At 43.9% G+C, this 25,342-nt stretch overlaps 1 protein-coding gene across 2 annotated transcripts in view; it reads right to left on the minus strand.

Annotated features, from left to right (window-relative positions):
- PRKAA2 (protein kinase AMP-activated catalytic subunit alpha 2) overlaps nucleotides 1-19,301 on the minus strand; it is a 29,238-nt gene extending 9,937 nt beyond the window's left edge. The window contains exons 1-8 of one of the 2 annotated variants that reach the window (XM_053392311.1): nucleotides 19,152-19,300; nucleotides 12,741-12,882; nucleotides 11,303-11,396; nucleotides 7,916-8,060; nucleotides 6,770-6,857; nucleotides 6,005-6,229; nucleotides 4,676-5,177; nucleotides 297-423 (exon numbers count right to left, since the gene is read on the minus strand). In XM_053392311.1, the coding sequence (XP_053248286.1) occupies nucleotides 297-423; nucleotides 4,676-5,177; nucleotides 6,005-6,229; nucleotides 6,770-6,857; nucleotides 7,916-8,060; nucleotides 11,303-11,396; nucleotides 12,741-12,882; nucleotides 19,152-19,251 (1,423 nt within the window). In that variant the 5' untranslated portion in view covers nucleotides 19,252-19,300. Of the gene's footprint in view, nucleotides 1-296; nucleotides 424-4,675; nucleotides 5,178-6,004; nucleotides 6,313-6,769; nucleotides 6,858-7,915; nucleotides 8,061-11,302; nucleotides 11,397-12,740; nucleotides 12,883-19,151 lie in introns of those variants that run through there. The other variant, XM_053392312.1, reaches the window with a different exon arrangement.
- Nucleotides 19,302-25,342: the final 6,041 nt, after the last annotated feature.

The following is a 25,342-nucleotide window of genomic DNA, read 5'->3' on the forward strand; positions in this document are numbered from 1 at the left end:
CAAAATGGTTTTTGGTCAAAAAAGGTTTGCAACAGAATTATCCATTTAAGCGTTACTGTGAATCCTGCTAGGAGTAGAATTCTCTCTTAACCTACCCAACTGCAATTAAATTGTCACAGTTAAGATTAGAGGTGACAAAAAGATTAAGGTAGTACTGCTGGAACAGCAGTCCTCACTAGGAGATATCATAAAGTAAAATAAAAATAAAAAGAGTAGATGGGGAAAGCGGGTTTAAAAAAACAAGAAAAAAACTTCCTTCGTGCTTGTGGTTTTATTCTACAACATTTCCTGCTTACCATCAATGCTTTTAAAGTCCAACAGATAGCTGCGATTGTCAACCTGATAAAGCTGCAAACTCATTTTCACGTAATTTCCCGTCACTGGATTCTTTCTGCGGACTCTAAGATGATAGGCATTCACCACCTAAAACATGTAATTGTCTTTCAGGAAAAATGGGTTTATGGCACAGGAGAAACAGTCTTTTTTCTTTCTTTCTTTCTTTTTTTGCAATTTCACATTTCAAGAAAACAACTCTGCCTTAAGCATAGGCTGGCAGTGCAATCCTACACGGGTTCGCTGTCAGGTTTAGTGTGCACAGAACTGATGGCATTCCAACAAAGGTTTACTCCAGAGAAGACCCACTGAAATTCATGAACATGACTATGTTAGGTCTACTCAGAATAAACCTTAGTTGACTATTACCCTCAGTGTCCTTTAAGAAAAGAATATATATTTTCAAAACACTTCATAACCATCTATCATACCCAAAAATGCTTTTTGTGCAAGGATATCAAATGCAGCCCCTCTTTCCACTTTTGGATAATCAAGGTTAGGTTTGTCTCACCTAATACACATTTGCAGACTCGGGGGGGGGGCAGGCTGAACACCAGTCTAGCCCACTTCAGTTCTGTTCTGTGATGACCCGTTTATAGTTACCCAGTTTGTAAGAGACCTGAAAATCCTCCCTTCAATACAATGGTTTTGTTCATTCAGGGAATTGTCTTTACCTCCTTGTTACAAAGCATGCATGAGTTCAGATTAGGAAGGCTCCATTAAATAAATAAGTATTTCACCCTGAAGTCAGCCCCAAAGCAATCACTTGGTTAAATAAGCCTATATGAATAACGGGCCCTAACTACAGACACAGACTTTTAAGTATTCCAGTAACGCAGCACAGTATTACTACAAAACGAACAGAAAGGAAGTAAAATGCCAGATCGATCAAGGTGTTCCCTTCTGGGTGACTGTGATTGTGTGTAGGTAGACAGTGGAGTCTCGCCTGCCGGCCCCTCCCCACTGCCCCTTCCCCATCACAGAGGATGGAGCCTATACACATGCACCCAGGTCCCCCTTTAGAAACATTTCTCTCCATCACACCACACTGTTCAGATGGGGCATGAACCTCAGAGGTGCAGCTAGCAGGCTTTCTATTCAGAAAGTCCAACTGGGCTCCTGCATCGCATGCTAAACCCTTGTTATGTTCAGGCACGAATGGATAACCTGCAACCCTTCGAATGTAGTTGGACTATAAATCCCCTAAGCCCCAGCCTGCATAGCAGGGCCCTTAATGTGCTAGTTAACCCATCCCACTCTCTGATGCTGGTTCTTAGTTTTAAAAGAGACGTTCTCTGAGGGAAAGGCATTCCTGGAAAAGCTCAGGCATGGAACACGGCAGGCTGTTAAAGACTCTCTTCCACCTGCTCCATTCCTTCTTGTGTTTTTCTTCTAAATATGCTTCCTGGAAACTCTTCTCAAGCCTTCTTCCCTCCATCATGAAAAGGAGGGTTTTCAACATGAGGAGTCAGTTAATCAGAGCAGCAGTCCTAGTCCCGCCATCCATAATATAATATATAATAATATTTATTATTTATACCCCGCCCATCTGGCTGAGTTTCCCCAGCCACTCTGGGCGGCTCCCAATCGAGTATTAAAAACAATACAGCATTAAATATTAAAAACTTCCCTAAACAGGGCTGCCTTCAGATATCTTTTAAAAATAGGATAGTTGCTTATTTCCTTGATATCTGATGGGAGGGCGTTCCACAGGGTGGGCACCACTACCAAGAAGGCCCTCTGTCTGCTTCCCTGTAACCTCACTTCTCGCAATGAGGGAACCGCCAGAAGGCCCTCGGCGCTGCATTCTGTCCAGGCAGAATGATGGGGGTGAAAACAACTACAAGCTTCTCTCCTATTGGGCTTCTAGTTAGCAGGGGCATGTATTAGTGAACGAGAAAACCAACTGTACAAATGCGGAAACTGGCATTGACCACATTATTGGGGGGCAAAGTGTCCCACTGACTATTTCTATAAGCAACAATTTTCTAGTCATTATGGCTCTAACAACAGACAACGTATGGGACAGCTGAATTGCGATGATTAGGAGGCAAGGTTTTCTCTACCTACGTAGCTCTGTGCCCTAACAATGACTAGAAGTATTATTCCAAATAAGCAAATTGTTAGATTATTTCAAAATAAGCAAAGACATGCAATTTTGGCTTCGTTTTAAAATGTATAGGTCACAGAATTCTCTTTCCTTGGCATGGAATGTTGGTTCAGTTTGTACAGGATATTGGAAGCAATCCTATGTACACGTACCTGGGAGTGAGTCCAACTGAAGACAGCGAGACTTACTTTCAAGGGTACATACAGAGGATTCACTGAACATTTATTCATTTTAGAACACCTGTACCTTGCTTTTCTCATTCGGCAACAGGCAAAGCAGCCAAAAGAAACAAAGAATCAAAATGCACACAACAAAACGTAATAAAGGCAGTAACAAAACAATAGCAGCAGGGAAATAATCAACATCTAAGCAAGCAGAACAGGCAAGGAGCACAGGTTCTTTAAATTAAAATTTGTATGTATTTATCTTTAGTGCATACGCGGTTTGTTTTTTAAGCAGCTGCTTCAGTAAACATATCGAATGTAGCATATGTCAGTAAGCAAGGCAGCAGAAGACTGCATTTCCATTTCCTACTGAGGACTTGAAGTTAAATCAGAACAACGAAAGAAAGTGAATCTAATGATGCCTCAACACTAATTCTTGCTCATAAACCACTAGCTCAAAAAGGTGGGGTGGAGGCATACACAGGAAAACAGAAAGCCTCACGAAGATAACCATTAATCCTCAAGATCAAGCTCACCCCCCAAATGTGGCTGTAAGTGACGGACATTAGGATTGTGAAATGAAGGCACCTTATGTACAGGGAAATACTGTGGAAACCAGCAAGTACCACAATCCTGTGGCAAAAAGAAGACTCAGCTAATACCAAGTTATTTAAGACAGATTTAAGGGAACAATATTGCATTTTCTCCCCTGACCACACGGTTCTTGGATACCATGTAGAAATAACATCTATTTATTAGGAGCTTTCAGTAAGATTATTTACCCAGAAGGGAATTAGCTACTATAATTAGAAATGTGGAGCTCCTGTTATCCCTACCACTGTGTAAGGCAGAATTATCTGCCTATCCTCAAGCTTAGGAAGCTTAAAAAAGAAAGTATGTTTTGTCCCCCGCCCCCTTTAGGTCAGTAATTAAAAATATACATTATTTAACCGCTTTGAAGGTGCTAATATTCACAAAGAGGATGATGTGAGAGTAAGCTAATAATAATTAACGATGAGACATGGCGAATACTATCATGGCCATTGGAAGACTGCTCATCTATAGTGCAATTCTAACTCCCAGGTGCTGATGGCTGGAAGAGGCTAGAATGGCTTTTGGACACTTCACTGCCAGCCACTGAACCAGAGGTTCCAGCTGTGCTGGGCAGAAAGCTGCGGACAGCAGTTGTCCCAGTGGCGGTGAGGTGGCCAGATCCAAAGTCCTGCACAGACCCAGAGGGGACCTAACCTCAGGCCCCTCTGCTGCACCAGCCTGGGTCTGAAGTACAGAGAAAGTAAGAAAATAAAAAACCATGTGTGTTTCTGTGTGTGTGTGTGCAGGCCTTCCACCTTGGGCAGTGTGAGCTAGAAAGGCTTGGGTTGCAGTGGTAGATCTGCTGCTCCACTTGTCCTCCTCAACCCCATTTAGGATTGCTATGCCTATTATTATTAATATAGCTGGGGACCTGGAGAGTGCCTACTTGTCATGTTCTGATAGTTGCTGGAGGCCCTCTTCCAGGTGTCCCCACCACCAGGTGACGCAGGTGGTCACTGGACCTCCTCGTTTGTTGTGCCCCAGTCCTGAAACTGCCTCCCTGGGTAAGTCTGGCCTGGTGCCTATTCTGCTGTCCTTTCTGCACCAGGCGAAGACCTTTACACTCTACCAGGCTGCTAACCTTTTAACTCTGATTGAATCTTCCTGCTCGCTTTATCCACTGTTTAAATTCCGTAAATATTTCTTGTGTGTTTTATTTGTCCTGTTCTCTTGATCTAAGCTGCTCTGAGAATTATTATATTGAGGGGGCAGCATTTGAATGCATTAGCAAATACATAAGCAAAGCCAGTTAACTGAGAACTTACCGGAGGTATTAATTAATTAATGCATTATTAAATATTATTAATAATGAATGCACAATTAATTAATGCATTGTTTAATCTGAATGTCATTTAATGCCAAAATAGGCTTCTAAGTTGTTTACTAAGTATAAAAAAACCTGGTATGCAGATAGTAAAATATAAACTTCCATTATCAAACGTTGAATAGCATTCAAAGCATTCGTATTCCTTACCTTCCACTCAAAATCTAGCTGTTTCATAGCACGGTACACTTCAGCCATGATGTCATAAGGCCTGCTTTGACTCCGTATTCCTAAATGCCACTTGGCTTTTTTCACAGTCAACGGCTTTGGCTTAGTGGTATTCAGTGCATCCAAGGGACACTTTCCTTTGGGAGTATCTGCTACGAGAGGAGGCATCCGTTCCGGGTGGGGCTTCACCCCTGGAGGGATGTGCATAGTGTCATCCATGAAAGAGCCAGTGGGAGGGCTGGAAGCAAGGTAGAACTCACTGGCTTGGTTCATGATTCTCCGATTGTCAATAATAAGGTGATAAGCAACCGCAAGCTGGTCTTGAGGATCCCCACTGTACAAGCTGGTCATCACCTCTGACTCAGTGCACTCAAATTTTTCACAAACTTCCCGCACGGCATCGTCGTCAATAACATTGGCGTCGTAAGAAGGATCCTCTGGAAACAAGTAACTGGGCAGTTCTTGTTTGAACCACTCGTGTTCTCTAAAAGGAATCATTTCTCTAATGAATAATAATACTGTTTATGCAACATCCCAGATCTGACTCATCATAAAAGACCAAGCATGACACTAAAATGTTAAATGATAAGTGTCAAGCTGGTGTACGTATTCCTGTTTAACCCTTCTGAGTTCAAAGGGCTGAGGTTTCGAAATGCACTGCTCTGAGAAACTACGGACCCTGAGAGTTTAGCAGGAGTAAAACAAGCTGATTAAAGGAGGAACTATAAATTATTTGTCCCTTACAGCACATGGTGTAGGGACCTATGTGCTGTAAGGGACAAAGCAGTCTCAACCACATTCTTTAGTCATATACTACACTGCATGTTCACACAATGGCTCCCAAGGCTTCAGGATATGGCATTCCTGGTGATACTGGGATGAGCTGGAAACAGGAGATGAAAGAAACACAGACAATACTATGGTGGGTTGTAATTTTGGGCCATATAAATAGTTTGACATGTACTGCTTAGTTGAGGGATTTTGGCCATCCTTGTGACACTTCTGATTATTCAAATGCTCTTGCTATTTCAACAACTGAGGTTGCATTAGGTGATGTTTCATCTTGCTTTCTCCCAGTCACTCCTTATGAAATACTGTAAAGAACATAGCAATAAAGAGAATGTAGCAATAATGTAAGCTGGTTAGATTAGATGTTTTCAAGCCTGTCAGCTCCATTCCCTGTTCAGCCAATTTCTTTTTTTATTATTATTTCTAAAGGACATATTGGCTGATTTTCTCTGATGATCTTCTCAGAGATCATCAAAAAAATATTAGTATGGAACGAGTTATAATTTTGGCACCAGACCTTACCGGATGTCCTTGATAGTTGCTCGTTTGAGTGGATCCACCTGCAGCATGTGCATAAGGAGGGTGGCAACTGAACGGTTGAGGTATTCGGGAATGTAGAAGACACCTCCACGGATCTTTTTAAAGAGGGTTGGGACATGCTCATCATCAAAAGGAAGAGTCCCACAGAGGAGAGCATAGAGAATAACACCACAGCTCCAGATATCAACCTCTGGGCCAGCATACAATCTGAACAAAAGGAAGGTGCCATTAACCAGTTCCTTAAGACATTGCAGTATCTTGCCTGAAGTTCCAAAGGACACCCTAAGTAGCTGGGAGAGGGAAAAAGGAAGCAATGCTAAACAGTCGCCTTGAATCCAAGTGACAACTGGAAGAGCATCTCATTACAATAACATCCTCCCTGAACTTATTTCATAGCCTGTTCATCATACTGGAACTGCTCAAGCCTCTTCTCTTTGATTGCTCTCCCCTACATTCTCCAAAAATCCTTAACATTTCTCTCGAGTGTTGCTTAGAAGTGTCCACTCTCTTTGGACTTGCCTTGGTGCAGTCAACAGAAATAACCTCGGTGGTCAATTCCTGGTATCCTTTTGGTGCTATTGTTTCTTGCTTAAAAACAAACTGTGCAACCAGAAGGACAGAATGCTGCCATATGAACACTACCTAAGCACATATAAATGACCACGAACTACTCAGCTATATGAATGAATCCCATGTCAAAAACATGCCTCTGATCAAAAGGGTATCCATTGGTCTTTAATGTTCTACCTTCCAGAGATGACTTCTGGTGCTGCATAGTTGGGCGAGCCACAGCTGGTTCGCAGGAATTCGCCATCTGACATCATGTTGGACAGTCCTAAAAGGTTGTGGAGGGGAGAGAGAGAGACTCATTTGTTGGCATTGCTAGAAGAGAGAGAAGGGTGTTTGTGTGTGGAATAGCAAGGGAGGCAGAAGGGAACGATATAGATTAAATTTTTTTTAAAGGCTCTTAGAACTGTGTTGCATTATTTGCTTAAGAAACAATTTCTTACAGGTAGAAAGGTCTTTGTAAAGATCTACTTCAAACTGAAAGCTAGATTCTCAAAGCTTATTCTAAGCATTTCCCCTGGAGAGAATTCAATGGACCATCTTTCCTCAGGTTCCTTCATCTAGGTTACTCAAGAGCTGGAGTAAACTCTGTGCAATGGAGGCCTAGAGAGGGAAGGCATCTGTACGTCCCAAGGGGAAGAGAGGAGGACCTCATGTTTCTATATGTCTAGCATGAAGCTGAATATCAGTGCTATACAATCAGTCCTGTCCTGTCTGCTTTAAGGAGCAGTATTATGGTCAATGGGACAAAAATAAATAAATGAAACCTGATAGTATAAGAAGCCACACGGAACTGCATGAAATATTGAGAGGAAATGTTAAAAGTGGCAAAGATCCAAAATAATTTTGTAAATGATTTCTATTATATATCTATAATCACACTGACAACACCATAACAAGAAAAGCCTGCTTTCCCTAGAGGTGATAAGTGAATGTATGAATTGTATTGTTTCAGTCTGCAGGTGAAGGTTCTTATGGCTGAGTGTTCCACCATATAAGATAAAGAAAAAGATGTAGAAAACTAGATGCCAGGGAAATGGCAAGGCTAGGACCCTTCTCCCTGAAATCAACTTATTATGTGCCAGGATTTCTTTAAAACTTTGAGTATGGAGAAGCATCCAGTTATGTAAGCGTCCACCTTCAGGTTTAATACTCAGTGAAGACGAGACTAATGTTTTCAACTTGGGAAGTTTTTCACAGTAGCAAAGAAACTGCTAATGGTGATGAAAACTGATGCTGGGTTCTTTGAAGGATTTTAGCCCTGAGACAGTTCAGCAATTGGCATAGAGCTGGTCACATTTCTGGAATGCTGCTGGGGTCACATACCAAAATCAGCTATCTTGGCATTCATGTTTGCATCCAGCAGCACATTCTCTGGTTTCAGGTCTCTGTGAACTACCATATGCCGATGACAGTAATCTACAGCTGACAGAATTTGCTGGAAAAGACGCCTGGCTTCGGCCTCTTCAACCTAGAAAAATGCACAGGAAAGGAAATAAGGCTCAATGCTTTTGTTTTTTGTCCTGAAAGGATACTCAGCGAGGCAAAATGTGCCTCCTTAATGGGCCACAAGAGACAGAATTACAGTAAGCAACACTAAACAAACAAGTAAACAGTGGTGAGCCATCCCAAGGAGACATTCCATTGCACTATTCTCTTATAATTAAGTGTGTCAAATAATTAAAGGCCATTTAAGCTTTAAAACTGTGCTTCCTTGAGCAATCAATTGTTCAGCTCATTACTCTGAAAAATTTCTCTGCTACAGACTGCAACCCATGGCAGTAATTTTCCAAAGGCCTCTGCAAACTGAAGGAACTAGATTGCCCTTGTTACTTTTGCCTTCTACTCCTTGACTGCACCCAATTTGGAAAAACCAAACATGAGGGCCAGAGACAGCAAAGTAGAAGGCCCTGCCTCCTCATCTCACACTTTTGAAATCAGGACTGACCTCTAAAGGTGGCCATACTTGGGCGTCGGCCAAAGCCCAAGATTGGCCCTGTTGTTGCTCCTCTCCACTGCTGCAACTGGCTTGTTTGTTTACTTTTTGTTTTGGACTGGAGGGGGATGAGGAAACAAGTGATGGTGGCAGTAATAATTAGGATCAGCAGGTGCTGCCACCTGCTTGCTAGCTCTTTTACTGGCAAGCCAGCAACAGTAGCAAAGTGTAGAGGACAAAGCCCACACAAGGAAACTTGCCCAGGCTAGAACCTTAAACCTCAAGCCAGTACAGTTTAAGATCCGCCCCCCCCCATGCTATTGGGGATGGATCTACAGTGGTACCTCAGGTTAAGAACTTAATTTGTTCCAGAGGTCTATTCTTAACCTGAAACTGTTCTTAACCTGAAGCACCACTTTAGCTAATGGGGCCTCCTGCTGCCGCTGGGCCGCCGGAGCACGATTTCTGTTCTCATCCTGAAGCAAAGTTCTTAACCTGAAGCACTATTTCTGGGTTAGCAGAGTCTGTAACCTGAAGTGTATGTAACCTGAAGCGTATGTAGCCCGAGGTACCACTGTACAGTAGAATGAAATAGGAATGTGCCAGAGTGGGGTCACATTTTCACCTAGTCCCACAGCTCCATAATGTACTAGTTGGAGAGCACCAACTAACTACAGTTTCCTGTCATGCCTGGTTTATTCAAACTACGGTTTGTTAACAAAGTGGGATATCATATCATGCTATGATCCTGGTTTGTTTAAACTAAACACAGAACAAATCACAGTTCCTTCAGTTCGGACATCACAAACTAAAGAAAAAGTGGGAGTTTTTAATATCTTCTTCTTTGTGCGTATCTTAAGGGAAAGAGAGTAGAATGAGCTATACCAGACCAAGTGAGGGAGATCATATTTTTTATGGCACCTACCAGGGCCGGATTTAGGTTTGATGAGGCCCTAAGCTACTGAAGGTAATAGGGCCCTTTATATGTCCAGCTGTCCTTTGTAAACAACAAATCGTCACGGTTTTTTGTGCTGAATATATGCTATATGGTAATTTATGAACCTAATAGGTATCTAAAGCCATTTGCACATGTTGCCATGCAACCAGTCCATGCAGAATGTAGGAACCCTATATATAGAAATGAGCAAACCAGTGATATTTTAGGGAACAGGCTAGCAGGCGGGGCCCATTACTTACAACATAGGAGCCTACACAACACAAAACACTGTTGCTGTATATAGGTTTTATTTTATTTGGTTTTTTATCTTATATTTTGGAAATGTACATCCAATTGTGTTTTTTTCCTTTAATTTTTTTGGGGGAGCCAAGAGAGTGGGCCCCTAAGCTATAGCTTGTTTCGCTTATACGTAAATCAGGCACTGGCACCTACCAATACACCCCGCAAGGGAAAAAACCCTAGGACAACAAGGACTAATTCCAGGCTAGACTCTTCCTGATGTCCTAGTTTTTATACTTGCAGGAAAGTCCCATCCCCCAATTAGAGAGCATTCAAAAATGGCACCCCTAGCTGCAGTCTCAGCCTGCAAGATCCTAGCAGTTGTTGTGAAACAGCCTGAGTTGACTGGGTCTGTTAATAGAAACTCTATTTTTAAACTGAATTCAGGCCATTAATGGATGCGCCTCACCACTTAATCATAGTGGTAAAACAATGGTAATGATAGTACATACTTAACATTTTACATATTTCTATAACAAGTATAATTATATAGCAGATTATAATATCCTCTCAATAAATTATGAACAAGGGATCAAATTAGGAAATATTATGACTACAGGGTACAAAAATTCAAATACTGAATTTTATGCAGTCCAAGTGGTGAGGTGACAATCACATAGCATGCAGCAGGGAGCATTTCAATTCTGCTAATAGCTTCCGAAGGATTAAAGAAAAAATAGATATGAGATCCTCTCTAACCTGTGAATTGGAACTATGGAAGGAGCACAATCCTAAGCACGTCTATTCAGAACTAAGTCCTGCTGAGTTAAAATAGACTTATGTACATGTGTACAGGAGTGCAGTCGAAATCTGTTTATTATTTCTGCTTTTGCATAGAATTTAGATTCTATGTTTTAAAAAGCATTTAATAATTTCTATTTCAGGGAAAATCTGGGCAACAAAAATAAAACACTGTTCAACCATGAATTGTGCTGATTGGCTGTAAAATGTAAATTTACAGAGGCAAGCACTTCTGTCTTGCTTCTGAGCTTGAACTATCACCTACACTCTAGGAAATTCTGTGGCTCATTGTCTTTTCTGGGCAATTATATAGTAAACTGATAGTTATCACTAAATTATACTGCAACGGCAAATAAATGCTCAGCATCGTCTGAAAAGGCTGTTCTACCAATGCAATGTCACCCAAAAAATTGCACCACCATTACAAGCACACATCTCAGAACATATTTAGGACCGGATCACTATCACCAAACTGCTTTCATTTGCCAGAACACATTCAAATATAAAGAGCCAGGAAGCTGCTACTGGTTATTGCCTTGCTTCTTACATGTTTATTCAAATGATATGCAATTCAAGGCAAGATGGATCAGCAAAATGTTTGCACTGTAAGACTGTATAGGACACCGCAGTGCCATCAGGCCAGTTGCAAGTCATTCCAGATAGGTCTGTGATGAAGCCAGCTCTATTTTCGGCCTTAATAACCTTAAAAAGAACCCTCATTTAGCAAAGATATTATAGATCGGTAGAATTCACTTCCCTCCCGCCCACACATTTATCCTTAATGGAAAAAGTCACTTACATGTCCATGTTTACAGATGTAATCAAACAATTCCCCACCAGACACATATTCCATTACCATGAAAAAATCTGTTGGTGTGCTGATGACCTGGTACCTAACAAAAAGACACACAAAAATTATGTTGTTTTTTTATTTGCATCTTTTTCAATAGTGAGACAAGAGCTAGTGCTTACTTAATCTTACTAAATTAACATTTTCCTTAAAATTAGCAATTCACGCATAACTGCTTTCCACTTCTGAAGGTGAATTTTATTATATTCTTTATGATAAAAGCAGATATAAACTGTTTCTGGGCTCTGACAGATTTACCTTTCTTCTTCCATAAGTTTATTGAATCTCTTGGAATCTTTGAACAATAATTATACCTCACTTATGACTAACCCTCTTTTCAAATTTCCATTGTGGCTACAGATGTTCAAGAATGTTTGAAAAGATGGGAGATAATACTCAGACTCGAGTAATATGGTAAAACTGAATCGTAGTGGCAAGAGGATAGGGAAGTCCAAGTATAATAGTCAAAATATTTTACTTTTCAGAAATCCATTTTTGCACAGAACCACAATATCCCAGAGAGTGAGATGCACATCTAACAAGCAGACTCAGTTGCTTCGCCCAAGAAATTGCTCAAATGCGCATCAAATCCTTCCATAAAATCCAGGAATTTACTTCAAATCCATCAGCTAGTCCAAGTTTTATTTCTGTTCCTCAGTGAGCACAGAGTATAATCCAGCCCTTATATGTTACTATCACAAGCTCCCAGATGACGAGATGAACGTTTTACAACAATATTTTATAACTTTCCCTCTACTCTAATCTGGTAGTCATAAATTAACAGAATCCCATTAGAGATCCTGTTTACTGTGGTTCAGAAAAGCAAAGGCTGTAGTTCTAAGTATAAGTAAAGGTAAAGGGACCCCTGACCATTAGGTCCAGTCGTGGCCAACTCTGGGGTTGCGGGGCTCATCTCGCTTTATTGGCCAAGGGAGGCGGCGTACAGCTTCCGGGTCATGTGGCCAGCATGACTAAGCCGCTTCTGGCGAACTAGAGCAGCGCACAGAAACGCCGTTTACCTTCCCGCCGGAGCGGTACCTATTTATCTAATTGCACTTTGACGTGCTTTCAAACTGCTAGGTTGGAGGAGCAGGGACCAAGCAACGGGAGCTCACCCCTTCACGGGGATTCGAACCGCCAACCTTCTGATTGGCAAGTCCTAGGCTCTGTGGTTTAACCCACAGCGCCACCCGTGTCTAGGAAGTAAACTCAGTGGAGTTCAGTGGAATTTACTCCAGAATAAATGTGCCTGGAATTGCATTGCAGGTTACCTTTGAAAATATTAATTCAACACACAGTAAAATATCAGGAGCACACAGGGTCCCTGAGGGCAGTACCCCCATTTCATGCAACACACAACAATGGGAGTAGTGGCAGCAGTACTTACAATTTGATAATATGGGGGTGTCGGAAAAGCTTCAGGTTTTGGATTTCTCGTTTGATCTTCCCAACCACATCCAAACTGCGAATTTTTTGCCTATTTAAAATTTTGACCGCTACTTTGTGCCGTGTGAGCTGGTGTTCTCCAACTAAAAGAAAGAAAGAAAAGTTTCATGTTTTATTGAAGTACGTATAATGTATACTGGATAATAATGACAGACTGTCATGAGGGGATATTTGGCCCTGAACAGAAACAAAAGTAACAAAAGGTAATAATATAATTTTAAGTCTAAGGTGAAATGTTCTCCCCACCGCAATTTCCTCATCATCTTCGTAGGTTGTGAAGAGGGATGTTAGCTGCCAGTGATTTAATTTTTTATTTTTATTTTTGCCAACAAGGGCAAATGGTTCACTCCAGTGAGCAAATATGTTCCCACTGCAGTTGAAAGCCACTTTCTCTTTTCTCACAAAACACAAATTTGAGATCAGAAATGGCAATATTTCAACCTCACAGAATATGTGTCTGTGACATTAGAGTGGCCATCTTGGGGGCAGAGGAACTTTAAAGGGAGACTGCAACTTGAAACAGTTGGATTACAATGCATCAAGAGTTCAGTGCTATTATTTATGGACTGCATTAAGACAAAGGATTTTTTTTTTTAGTAAAGTCATGTGTTAATTGGCTTACAAATGCCAGCATGTCTGAATTAACATTTTATGAATCACTGCTGCTAATTACGTAATTATCACTGTCTGTGCTTTTCTGCATTTCATTTCCTCTGACCTTACTGTTTACAGCCCTCCCCGCAAACATATCTGTAACTCAGAAAAGTGTGTGTCATGTTGCAAGAAACCAACGTGGCCACCCCCTCTGGAAAAGAAAAACAAACAAACAGGAGTTTTATAGAACAGTCCCAAGCTGTAAGGTTCTAGTAGAAGCCATTACAGTATGCTTGTTAAAGCAAACAATGAAATGCCATTTAGGATACAATTCACTGAACTCTCACACAGCTTAGCATTCTAATTTAAAAGTCATGGAATGTTAAAACTAGGCAAGAGACTATCTGTGACAGTGACTGTGGCCCCGACTAAAGAACAGAGCAGAGTGGTAAATGCAGTAGCTGTATAGGGTGAGCAAGTCGCTATTATTAGCAGAGATAAGAGCAGTCTGAAATTCTTTCCTCAATATGAGTGTTCTAAAAATAAAGTGCTTTGCCACACTTCCAAATAAAAACACTTGGGCTTGTTTCCTTTTTATGTACTCGGCTAGGCTAGGAAATGTTAACAGGATGCTATGCTCTGCATCGCACAAGTGTATTTATTTATTTTACAGATCAACCATATTTTTATCCTGCCCTAATAATGAAGTAAACTACAAAGTGTAGATTAAAATCCATATAACAAAAAGGTTATATGGAATCAGGTTTTAGATTTAAAAACGAATCAGGTTTTAGATTTAAAAATCAAGAGGTTACATTTTTTTTTTACCTGTCACCAAAAAGACTGCAAGCCTCTCTGCAGAGAGCATTCCACAGCTGGGGTACCACTGAAAAAGGGTTTTTCCTCTAGCTATATGACCTATGGAGCAGTGAGCATTTATTCTGATTTGTTTGCAGGGAGTCTAGACAACGGTACATGAAGGTAGCATTATCCACCCTTTCTAGTGCATTTCCCCATCGCGTTCCTTTTGCAAGAAGTCTGGTATTTGGGGAAGAGGGTTTGTTTCACAAAGGCACTAAATCAAACCAACCATAACTCTGCAACATGAATATGCCCGTATATGGTTGAATCCCACTTGACAATGGGTGCCTCTAGTGAAAATCTATGCCTCTATCTCGACCTTTCTCTGGCAAACATAAACCCTAGGAAATGTTCCCAACCGATTGCTGTGAAACGACAGGAGGGCTAAATAAGAATTATCATTCCTTTTCCTGTTATGGAAATTCACTCTGCTCCATATCCCTCGATTGTCTGCTGCAGCCACTATGCTATTTCATAAACAGCCAAACACAGAGTGAAACCAAGTCCTTCAATATGTTTCTGTGCAAAATTGAGGTATTTGCTTCAGCAAAATGGGTGCACATCATATAGCTTTTCATGCCTTGGGTGACCAAGTGTGAAAGAGGATTTGGCTTTTGTGCTTTATGCAGCTGCATAAAAGGGGGGGGGTCTTTTCTTACCATTGCTGCAATATGATGCAGGTGTCAAAATAAGAATATTTTTCTTATATCTACACAAGCACTAAAACATGCAGGGCCATGTTAGCTTGAGCACCTGGACACCCCTTCATATTCCAGGTTGTAACTACGCTCCCAGGATCCTAGCAAACCCATGTTTATTAACTTTTGTTCCAGCACCCTATTGCAGTGCCACAGCCAAAAAAATATGGGCCACAAATTAGTCTAGTAACAGTTATCCTAGTTTGATCATTCCTGTACCTCTAGCAGCAGCTTGTTCTGCATACATTAGCAGGCGATAATGCGTTCATCTTGAGCCTCTAAAAATCTTTACCTGCGACTTCCTGAATGCTACGTTTGTACTGTACAGGAGTAAAGCACGACATGTTTCCTGACAACTGTACTGCTAATATTTTGCTCTGGGAGATGAAACAACAAAGATGCCAGCTGTATATACACATGCATGAAATAATCTGGGCCTTAGAAGTAGTGGGAACAGCAATCACTGAGTTCACAGCTTGCTCCTGCAGCTGAACTCACACACATTACAGGTTCTTTTGAGGATGCAGCTAAGGCTTGTATTTTTATACATGGGGGGGGGCAGAGTGAGGGCCTAATCATCCCTTGATATGTTAGGGAATAACTGAGTGGGAAAGAGACTAAGCACATGATAGCAATGCTGCTGATCATTGAGCGAGTGGGTGATAGCCAATGTTAGTCATACTCAAAGTAGACCTATTGAAATCAGCAAGCAAATTACTTAAGCCTATTGGATTTCAGCAGGACTACTCTATAACTAAGGCTGAGTATCACCCAGCGGGTATGAAACATCCTTGAAATTGGAATTTTCTCTCTGCTATTTCTGTCAGAAGGTGTAATGGTTAGAGTACTGGGCTACAACCCGGGAGAGCAGGATTCGAATCCCCACTCAGCCATGAAGCTCACTGTGTGACCTTGGGCCAGTCACCATCCCATGGTCTAGCCTACCTCACAGGGTTGTTAGGAGGACGAAATGGGCAGGAGGGAACCACATACACCACCTTAAGATCCTTGGAAGATAAAAGGTAGTACTGTATATAAATGTAATAAATAAATGCTTATCTGGCATCTCCCAGATCAACAATGTAAATATGTTCCAATGGGACAAAAGTCCCAGTTGTATGCTTTGGTGACCACCTTAGGATGATCTATTCTACGACCTGCTGTAGTTCACACAGAAGATTTGTAAACTCCAAACCAGCAAAGCAAACAAACCAAAGTATTAAGCTGCAACCAAGTAGCCCATCTTTCATTTGTTATCAATAAAAAAAAACTACATGTGTCTGTTTGTGGTTTTCTTAGTGCTGATACATTAATAATTAATAATAAACAAGTCTGCTTTGTAATCCATCGTTTGCTTACAGCAAGGAACTGATACAGAGATATTATTGTTTCGCTCCCTTGGGACTTGTTAAGCCTACTTGAATGTCTTAAGAGATGCAGGCAAGAGAGACAGTGTTATTTGTTGCGTAGTGTGGTAACTCAGGTTCCTAATATAATCATGAAGCAGAGGCACAACAACTCCCCATGATACACTATTTAACACATTACTCTGTGTGTGTGTGTGTGTGTGTGTGTGTGTGTGTGTGTGTACGCATCTGTGTTTTAATTAAATGGCATAAGGCAGGAATGCTGAAAGACAGTATTTCCTTCTGAGTAGGTCTACTCAGAGGGTGACCTTAGCAACATTATAGGAAATGGTTCAGCTCAATTATTACAATGGTCCTTAAGAAAGTTAGATACTAGCTACTGTGTGCTGCGCCCTAACCTTTCATACCCACTGAAAAACAATTTTTTTCAACCTTGCAAATAACCCCATTAAAGTTACTAGCCCTAAAAAAAGTTTTACTAGCCCACCCACATTAGTAGTCTGTAGCACACCAATGAATGATGACAACAATCCTATACATACTTATTTAAGACTAAGCCTCACTGAGCTCAGTGGGACTCATTTCTGAGTAAAATATGCATAGGATCAGGCTGTTAAGGGGGAAAGAATAAAAATAATTTCTTGCTTGGGAGCAAATCTTGCTCCCTACAAGCAACATGGCAAGTGGCAGTTGACAAGCCTGGAATTTACTTTGCAAAGGCTGGGATATGATTTGGGCAGTGTATGACAGATGGGAGGGTCTGTATGATTAAGAAATAAGTGTGGTTCTGGACTTAAACTGAGGAAACTCAGGTTCAATCCTTATGCAGCGACTGGGTGGCCTTGGGCAGTTCACTACTTTTTCGCTTCAAGCTTTTTGCAACGATAAAATGGGTAGAATGAACCATGTATGTCACCTGAGCTCCTTAAAAAAAATGTAACAAATATGGCTGCAATCCTGTGCATATTTTCCTGGAAGTAAACCCAACTGAACACAAAGGGACTTATATCTGAATAAATATGCACAGAATTGTGTTGCATTAACTTCATGCTAACATTGGAAAAAATACTTCACGATGTGAAGATTCTCCATGGATTTGCAAAGAATCAGACTCATGTATGAATGACATTTTCTGCCAGCCAACACGGGAAAATATCTCACAAATATCTCACAACAACAATTTCATAAATAGTAATAATAATAGCAATAGCTTCTAATAGCTTAGCATCTCTTCCTGAATTAGCCTCTTTGGTGAGAAAACAAGCTTTTGTGGACTACAGTTCACTTCAGCTTTAACACCTCAAAGTCTGTTGAATTTAGTCCATCAGTCCATTTCAACTGATGATGCCATAATTAAACTGTTAGCCAAGAGTTTTGTGACCTAACACAGCTATTCCTTTTGAAACTGTTTTCTTTGGTGACAGCATGCCCATGAAGTTTATTCTAAAAGGCTACTACAGGGCAGCCAAAGACCAAGGTTATGTGAGCTGAAGATGTCCAATGTCGTTGCACCTTGTGCAAATGCTGGAGGGAGCAAGATGTGTACATCCCAGAACTGCCAAAGGCAGGGCTCACAATGCATTGCACATCTTAAATTAAGGGAGGGAGGGAGGAAAGGCTGTGTGATTCATTAACTGGAGGCCAAACAGTGTGGGTAACCGCACACATTTTGCCTCTATTTATCCCCTCCTGTCCTTTCCACAGTGTCACGTTCCCTGCTTGAAACTCATAATGGCAGGGACCCCTCTCCCCAGCACTTTTATTTTGCTAAAGCATATATACACAGCTCATGTGTACTGTCAGCGCTGACTGAAAGAGAAAAGAGGAACGTATGTGTGCTGGAGGCTTGCCAGGTGCTCCTGATTTCAAGCCAGGAGCTTTTTGTCTTCTAACCCTAGGAGAACTTCCAAATAACTCAGTTGGTAGAGCATGAGATGCTTAATCTCAGCGTTGGCCAAAAGATTCCTGCATTTCAATGGGCTGGACAAGATGACCCTCGTGGTCCCTTCCAACTCTACAATTTATGAGTCTTTGAAAAAGACCCTGACTCTCTAAGCCCCTGTCATTATTCTCCAGCATCCTATTGCGGGTTTCTGAAGGCTGCGGGGAGGAGAGTGCAAAGGTGTTTATGGGAGGAGCTGAGGGGGAATTGCTGGACTGGGTGCCTGGCTGAATGGAGGGTCAGATGGAAATGCAAAGCAGGGGTGCCAACTTGAATGAAATATTGGGGGGGCAGGTAACCCTCCCACACATAACTGATCACATTCCATGACATAATTGATCACATGACGATATGTACATGTGTATGTGTGTGTGCGTGTTTGTATGTGTGTGCGTGTTTGTATGTGTGCACACACACACACACTTGAATGGCATTACCAGGGGTGCCAACTTGACTAAAATATTGGGGGGCCCAGGTAAGCCCCACATAACCGATCACATGACATGCATGCCATTTGAAGGGCAATGCCCATGAACTTTGAAACGGGAGGGGGGGCTCAAACATTTTATTGTGAGTTGGCTCCTATGCCGGTGGCTGCCTCAGATAAAAAGGGATATACTGTGGGGTGGGGGGCACCGGGTGGAGGAGGTGTTCGCTTCAGGGGGTGGGGAGGGGGCTCTGGGGAGGAAAGGTGCAGGATGGAGACGGAGGGATAACTGAGCGCGGGGCTGTCGCCTGGTGCCTGTGGCGCGTGTGCGTATATTGGGGGGGGGGTGCGCGCGCTGCGCCTTGGAGAGGCGCTTCCTCGCGCGCGCGCCCCATCTCTCCCTCTCTCCCTCCCCACCTCGGCTGCAGCCCCGAGCCCGCCCCTCCCGCGCCCCATACTCAGCTCTTGACTTTGCCGAAGGTGCCGACCCCCAGCGTGTCCCCCAGCACGTAGTGGCCGATCTTCACCCGCCCGTCGTGCTTCTGCGGCTGCTTCTCAGCCATCTTCGCTCGGCGCTGCCGCCGCCGGCCGGGCCGGACCACAATGCAGCAGGGCAGGGCCGGGAGGGGAGGCGAGGCGGAGGCAGGCAGGCAGGCAGGCTGGCAGGCGGCGCGGAGAGGGAGGGCAGGAGAGGGAGGGGGCCAGGTAAGGGACGGGGGGCGCTGAGCTTCTGGAGGCGCTGGGTGGCCCCTAAGGGAAGGAACGTATTCTATAAAATAGCATCGAAAGGAGAAAGGGCTCGTGCCCCCACAAACCCCTGCAAGCTTCGCTGGACTAGACTGTGGGTACGGCCTTGCACTCGGCACATGCACAGAGACAGTCTTGCGGTTTTAGGTTCTTTCTTGATCGTAGAAGCGCAGAACTCAGAATCATCTAAGTCCACCCCCCCCTTGCAGTGCAGGAATATGCGGCTGCGTTATCAGCACCACGCTCTAACCAAGTGAGCTATCCAGGCTCTCCCTTTCTTATTTTACTGTTACTGTTTTATTTTGGTAAGCCGCCTTGTGAAAGAATCATAGAATTGGAAAGGAGCACAGTGATCATCCAGTCCAACCCCCTACCATGCAGGAATCTTTGGCACAACGTGACCCTGAGATTGAGAGTCTCGTGCTCTACCTGCTGAAAGGAGGTCTATCAATATGTCACCGATATTGCAGAAGGAACATTTTGTCCACCTTGATCTTGTGCAAGGGAACACAAGCAGAGCTGTCCTTCCATTGTTCCTTGAATAATTGCCAAAGGAGGAGCTCATTCTAAGTCTCCATGCTTGGGTGTTTTTTCTTTTCTCGATAACTTCCTGAGCTGAAACTTTGCAATGCAAACCGTTTTAGGCTGCAATCCAGTTATGCACACTTAAATGGAAGTAAGTCCCGTTGAACTCAAAAGAGACCTATTTCTGGGTAGACGTGTAGCATTGCACTGTTAGACCCTCACATTAACCCTTGACCAGAAGAACAGTGGTATGTATATATAGTTTTACCACCTTTTGAAAAATATGTTTGGCACACTGCTGGAGAGGAGTGGTGGCTGCCAAATGTGTGGTTTTGGAAGTATCCATAGGAAGTTGAGTGAGACGGATTCTGGCGGGGAAAAGGCAAGCTGGCGGAAGTAGATAAAAATCTGAAACGACATTAAATGTGCCAGGCATCTATTTTCGTTCCTCAGGTTTGCTAGTTTTTAGCATTGGTGATCAAGGACGATTTCATTTTTCATTTTCATTTCACTTTTAATTTGTATACCGTCCTTCTATTTCACAATACCCAAGGCGGTTTCCAAGCTGAAGAAACAAAGAATGTTCACCTTATAACAATCCAATACAAAAATGTGATAATAAAATATAACTTTAAAATAAGCAACTTATATCAAATAAAGTAATATTCAACAATCCATTAGAATAGCATAGAATAATATTAAATATTAGCATATAAAAATTAAACAGAAATCCATGCTTAACAATTATAATAAATAATTTCTAAACTATAATCAATAAAACAATGGCAAGTCACAATGCATAAAATAATACAATACAAATTGAGAAGCAAGACTGGAGGGTGGGGCAAGGCAGGTAGAAGGCCTTGCCTGATGAAGTCTCTCCCCTCATAGTTCTAGATCCAAAGAATCAAAAATTGTTCAGAATCTCATTCTTCAGTAGAGGAAACATATAGGCTTGTCTGAAGGCAGCAGTTGATATCCTGTCATTTAGAAAAATGGGATAAAAGCTTAATTGGTTGGTTGGGGGGCAGCAGTAAGAGCAAGTGAAGCAGCAAGGGAGTGTAAATGGCAATAAATGTCAGCCCTCCCGAGTTAGTATTAAGCACAGGGACTTTGCAATTTAGAAAGAATGACTGCTACTTGTTGGGATATTGTTAAACACTCTGGTCTAGAGGGAGATAGTAGGTAGCAGAAGACAACTGTGTGTTCTCAGTTTGCCTATTTTGGCTCTGTTGCCTATTTGGGCACTCAACACCTGAATTCACTATTATGGGTAGTGCTATCAGATGACTTGCTTGGAGCACAAAGTTCTTAGACAAATGAATAGAGGGAAAGGTCAGGTGGCTAAGCAGAGTTGGTGCCTTTCCTTTTTAAAAAAACAGCTTTGCCTACAGGCATGCGATGTTGGTTACCAAATATCCTCTATTAATCAAGGGAGAGTTTAATATTTCTTTATTTATTTTCCAGCTACCTAGCACCCATGACTTGTAAGTTGCAATTGAACAGAAGTCTGTCTGTTACAATGCAAGGGGTCATAAGTATATTGGCAATATAAGATGCATTATTTTTTTAAAACACTGTTTCTAGTTCAGCCTGAAACCAAATTCAGATTAAACACATAACTTTCTTCCTCAGTGTCAGGGAACTGCCATCTGAGACGCAGGAGGTGAAGGGGCTCACGGAGGGTGAGAGAGACCATTCAGCTGAGGAGGGGACCAGCAGGGGGAGAAGTGGAGTTCCAAGGGAAAGTGAGTCGGAGGGAGGGCTCAGAGACACTTCAAGCGAGAACAGTGGGGAGGTTTAAGGACCTCCTGTAGGGACACCCACTCCTCGCCGGAAACTGTCACGCCGAGAGTCCAGAAGACGCGTTTCCGTTAAGGAGCTTTTATGCTGGAAGAAGTTCCGTAAACGCCCACTGTCCGATTCAACGAGCGACTGATGGAGCCATGCTTAAGGAGCTCCGTCACAGACAGAGGTTTGTGGACTTAGCCAAACTCTGAGGGACTAGGATTTTACGCACAAGCAGCTCACCATCCCATCACAGCAATCGGACAGTCCCTGAAAGCAGCTTGTGCAGAGAGGCATCATGAGCAACCCAGCCGGAGCCGGGGGAGCAGGAGGAGCTGGAGAGGGTCCAAGCCTGGAAGAAAGGTACAGGGTGTTGGAAGTCCAGCTAGCACTGCAAACGGCGAGGCTAGAGGAAAGGAGGGCGCAGGATGCAGAAAAGGCAAAAGGCGCTACACTAGCAAGAAAGATGCCAGGTTTGGTGCAGAAGTTTGGGGGGGACCCCAGGAACTACCAAGCCTTTAGGACAGAGATGCAGTATGCTCTCGAACTGCAGTTTAACGACTTTCCCGACGAGGCATCGCGGGTGGCGTTTGTGATTGGCCATCTCGAAGGGGGGGCGAGAGACTGGGTTAGACCCCTGATGGCAGGGAATAGTGAAATGCTGAAGGACACGAGGAAGTTTTTTCGCGCCATGGATTTGATGTTTTCCAGCGAGATTGAACAGGGACTGGTGCGCAGACAATTGATGGCTTGCAAACAGGGGAGCCGATCGGTTCGGGAGTACTGGACTGAGTTTACAATGTTGATACATAAATTAGGGTGGGACCTATCGGCGGAACCCATTCAAATGCTCTTTGAAGAGGGGCTTTCTTCGGCGGTGAAAGACGAACTTTCCCGAGCGCCCAGGGCGGAGTCTATGGACCAGCTGACCAAATCAGCGCTGACCATTGGAGCGCGCCAGGAGGCAAGAGCCTTGGAGAAGCGGGAGGGGAAAGGAGAGCGTTGGAGGGATTTTCGCATTCCAGAGATTCCAGAGCCGAGTTTCCCGCCAGGAGAGCCGATGGAAGTTGGAACAGCGCGCGCGCGCGCAGTTTCAAATCCCAGTGAAGGGAGGAAGAAGGAGGAAAAGAGCGCCAAGAAATGTTATCTGTGCCAGCAGCCAGGTCACTTTGCCAGAGTCTGCCCGCAAAGAAAGGAATGGCAAGGGATGGCGGGAGCTGTTGGGGGGAAGGAGGAGGGAGTACAGGAGCCAGTAAAAGCCAACGCCTGGCTGCCACCGTCAGGGCACTGCAGCCAGGCCAAGGAGCAGTAAAAGTGCCCACTCCGGAACCTCCAAGACCAGCCCTAGTAATAGAGGTGTTGCTAGAGCTGGCAAACGGATACCCACTAAAGACAAAGGTGCTGTTGGACTCAGGCAGCTCCTGTAATTTTATGAGTAAGGAGTTTGCAGCCGAACACCAGATACAGATACTCCCTTTAAGCAACCCCCTGCAGGTGACCACGATCGATGGGAGGGAGCTGTTGGGAGGAGAAGTTAGCCTACAGACCGTCCCAATGGTTATGAGGGTGGCCAGGCACACTGAAAGGATAGCGTTCAATGTGGCCACCCTGGGAGGGGCTCCCGTCATTTTGGGAATGAGCTGGCTAGCGTTGCATGACCCGCTAGTGGGCTGGCATCAGAGAGTGGTCTCCTTTGGGTCAGCACATTGCCTGGAACACTGCAGAGAAGGAAAGGTGCCAGAAGGGGCAAAAGCCTTTCTAGCAGGGACGGAAGTGGCGGACAAAGGGAAGGTGCCCAAACAATACGCTGACCTGAGCAAGGTCTTCAGCGAAAGGGAAGCAGATAAACTACCACCGCATAGAGACTTTGACTGCCAAATTAACCTGGTCCCTGGGGCCCAGCTCCCCGTGGGCAAGCTGTACGCCATGTCAGACAGGGAAATGCAGGAGTTAAGGGAGTTTATTGATAAAAACCTGAAGAGGGGCTTCATCAGAGAGTCCAGAGCGGTGGGGGGGAGCCCAGTGTTTTTTGTGGACAAAAAAAACACGGATAAACCCAGGCTTGTAGTGGACTACCGGCGGCTAAATGCCGTGTCAGAACCAGTGACTTTCCCCATGCCCAGGATTGATGACATTTTGACCAGGGTGAGGAAGGGAAAGATATTCACGAAACTGGACCTGAGAGGGGCATACAACCTGATACGAATAAGGAAAGGGGATGAATGGAAAACCACCATGTTCACCCCTTTGGGGGCTTTTGAATATCTCGTTATGCCATTCGGATTGCAATCAGGCTCCGCCTGTTTTCAATCGCTCATGAACCATGTCCTGGGACCTTTGCTTTACAAGAATTGCGTGGCCTTCCTCGATGACGTGCTGATATATTCAGAGAATGAGGAGCAGCATGTAAAGGATGTCAGGGAAGTGCTGAGCCAGCTGCAAGCAAACCAGCTGTGGGTGAAATTGGAGAAGTGTCAGTTTCACACCAAGGAGGTGGAATTCCTGGGGTACCGCTTATCAGACAAGGGATTAGCCATGGATCCAGGCAAGGTCCAGGCGGTGCTGGAATGGAAGACACCGAAAACGAAAAAGGATGTGCAAAGGTTCTTAGGGTTTGGGAACTTTTACCGTAAATTCATCAAGAACTTTGCCCACTTAACGGCTCCCATCACGGACTGTCTAAGCAGCAAGAAGAAATTCGTTTGGACGGCGGAGGCGGAGCAAGCATTTGAGGTCATCCAACAGGTCAACCAGTGGCTTTCAGACTCCGGTTACCGAACCACATGAAACTGCACCCAGTATTCCACAGGTCATTACTGTCACCATATAGGGGGGAAGGTGAAGGGGTATCCACACGGGGGCCAGCCATAGAAGAAAGGGAAAGCAGCAACCATGTGGCGGAAATCATCGACTCCAGGTGGAAGGGTAATCAGGTGGAGTATTTGGTCGCGTGGGAAGGGGAGCCGGAGTCGGAAAACACCTGGGTGACGGCAGAGGAGGTCCGTGACGAGATCTTGATCGAAACGTTCCACCAAAGGTTCCCCAGGAAACCTCAGCCAGTAGCGAGGTTCCGGAGGGAGTACTTTGGCACCACCGACGATGAGGAGGAACTGGAAGGATTCAGGGAATCGGAGTTGGAAGAAGGAACAGACTCCGATGAGGAGGAGTACTTGGAAACCGGAAACAGCAACAGGTGGAGGGAAGTGTTCGAAACTTCGGAAGATGAGGGAGGTTCCTTCAGGGGTTTTGCTCCCTCGCCTCCCGCAGAGGAGGGGAGGGAAGGGGGTGAAGGGGGCCCTGGAGGGGAGGTGGATGTCAGGGAACTGCCATCTGAGACGCAGGAGGTGAAGGGGCTCACGGAGGGTGAGAGAGACCATTCAGCTGAGGAGGGGACCAGCAGGGGGAGAAGTGGAGTTCCAAGGGAAAGTGAGTCGGAGGGAGGGCTCAGAGACACTTCAAGCGAGAACAGTGGGGAGGTTCCAGGACCTCCTGTAGGGACACCCACTCCTCGCCGGAAACTGTCACGCCGAGAGTCCAGAAGACGCGTTTCCGTTAAGGAGCTTTTATGCTGGAAGAAGTTCCATAAACGCCCAC

The sequence above is a fragment of the Podarcis raffonei genome, chromosome 6, assembly GCF_027172205.1.
Source record: "Podarcis raffonei isolate rPodRaf1 chromosome 6, rPodRaf1.pri, whole genome shotgun sequence".
In the NCBI taxonomy this organism is placed as follows: domain Eukaryota; kingdom Metazoa; phylum Chordata; class Lepidosauria; order Squamata; family Lacertidae; genus Podarcis; species Podarcis raffonei.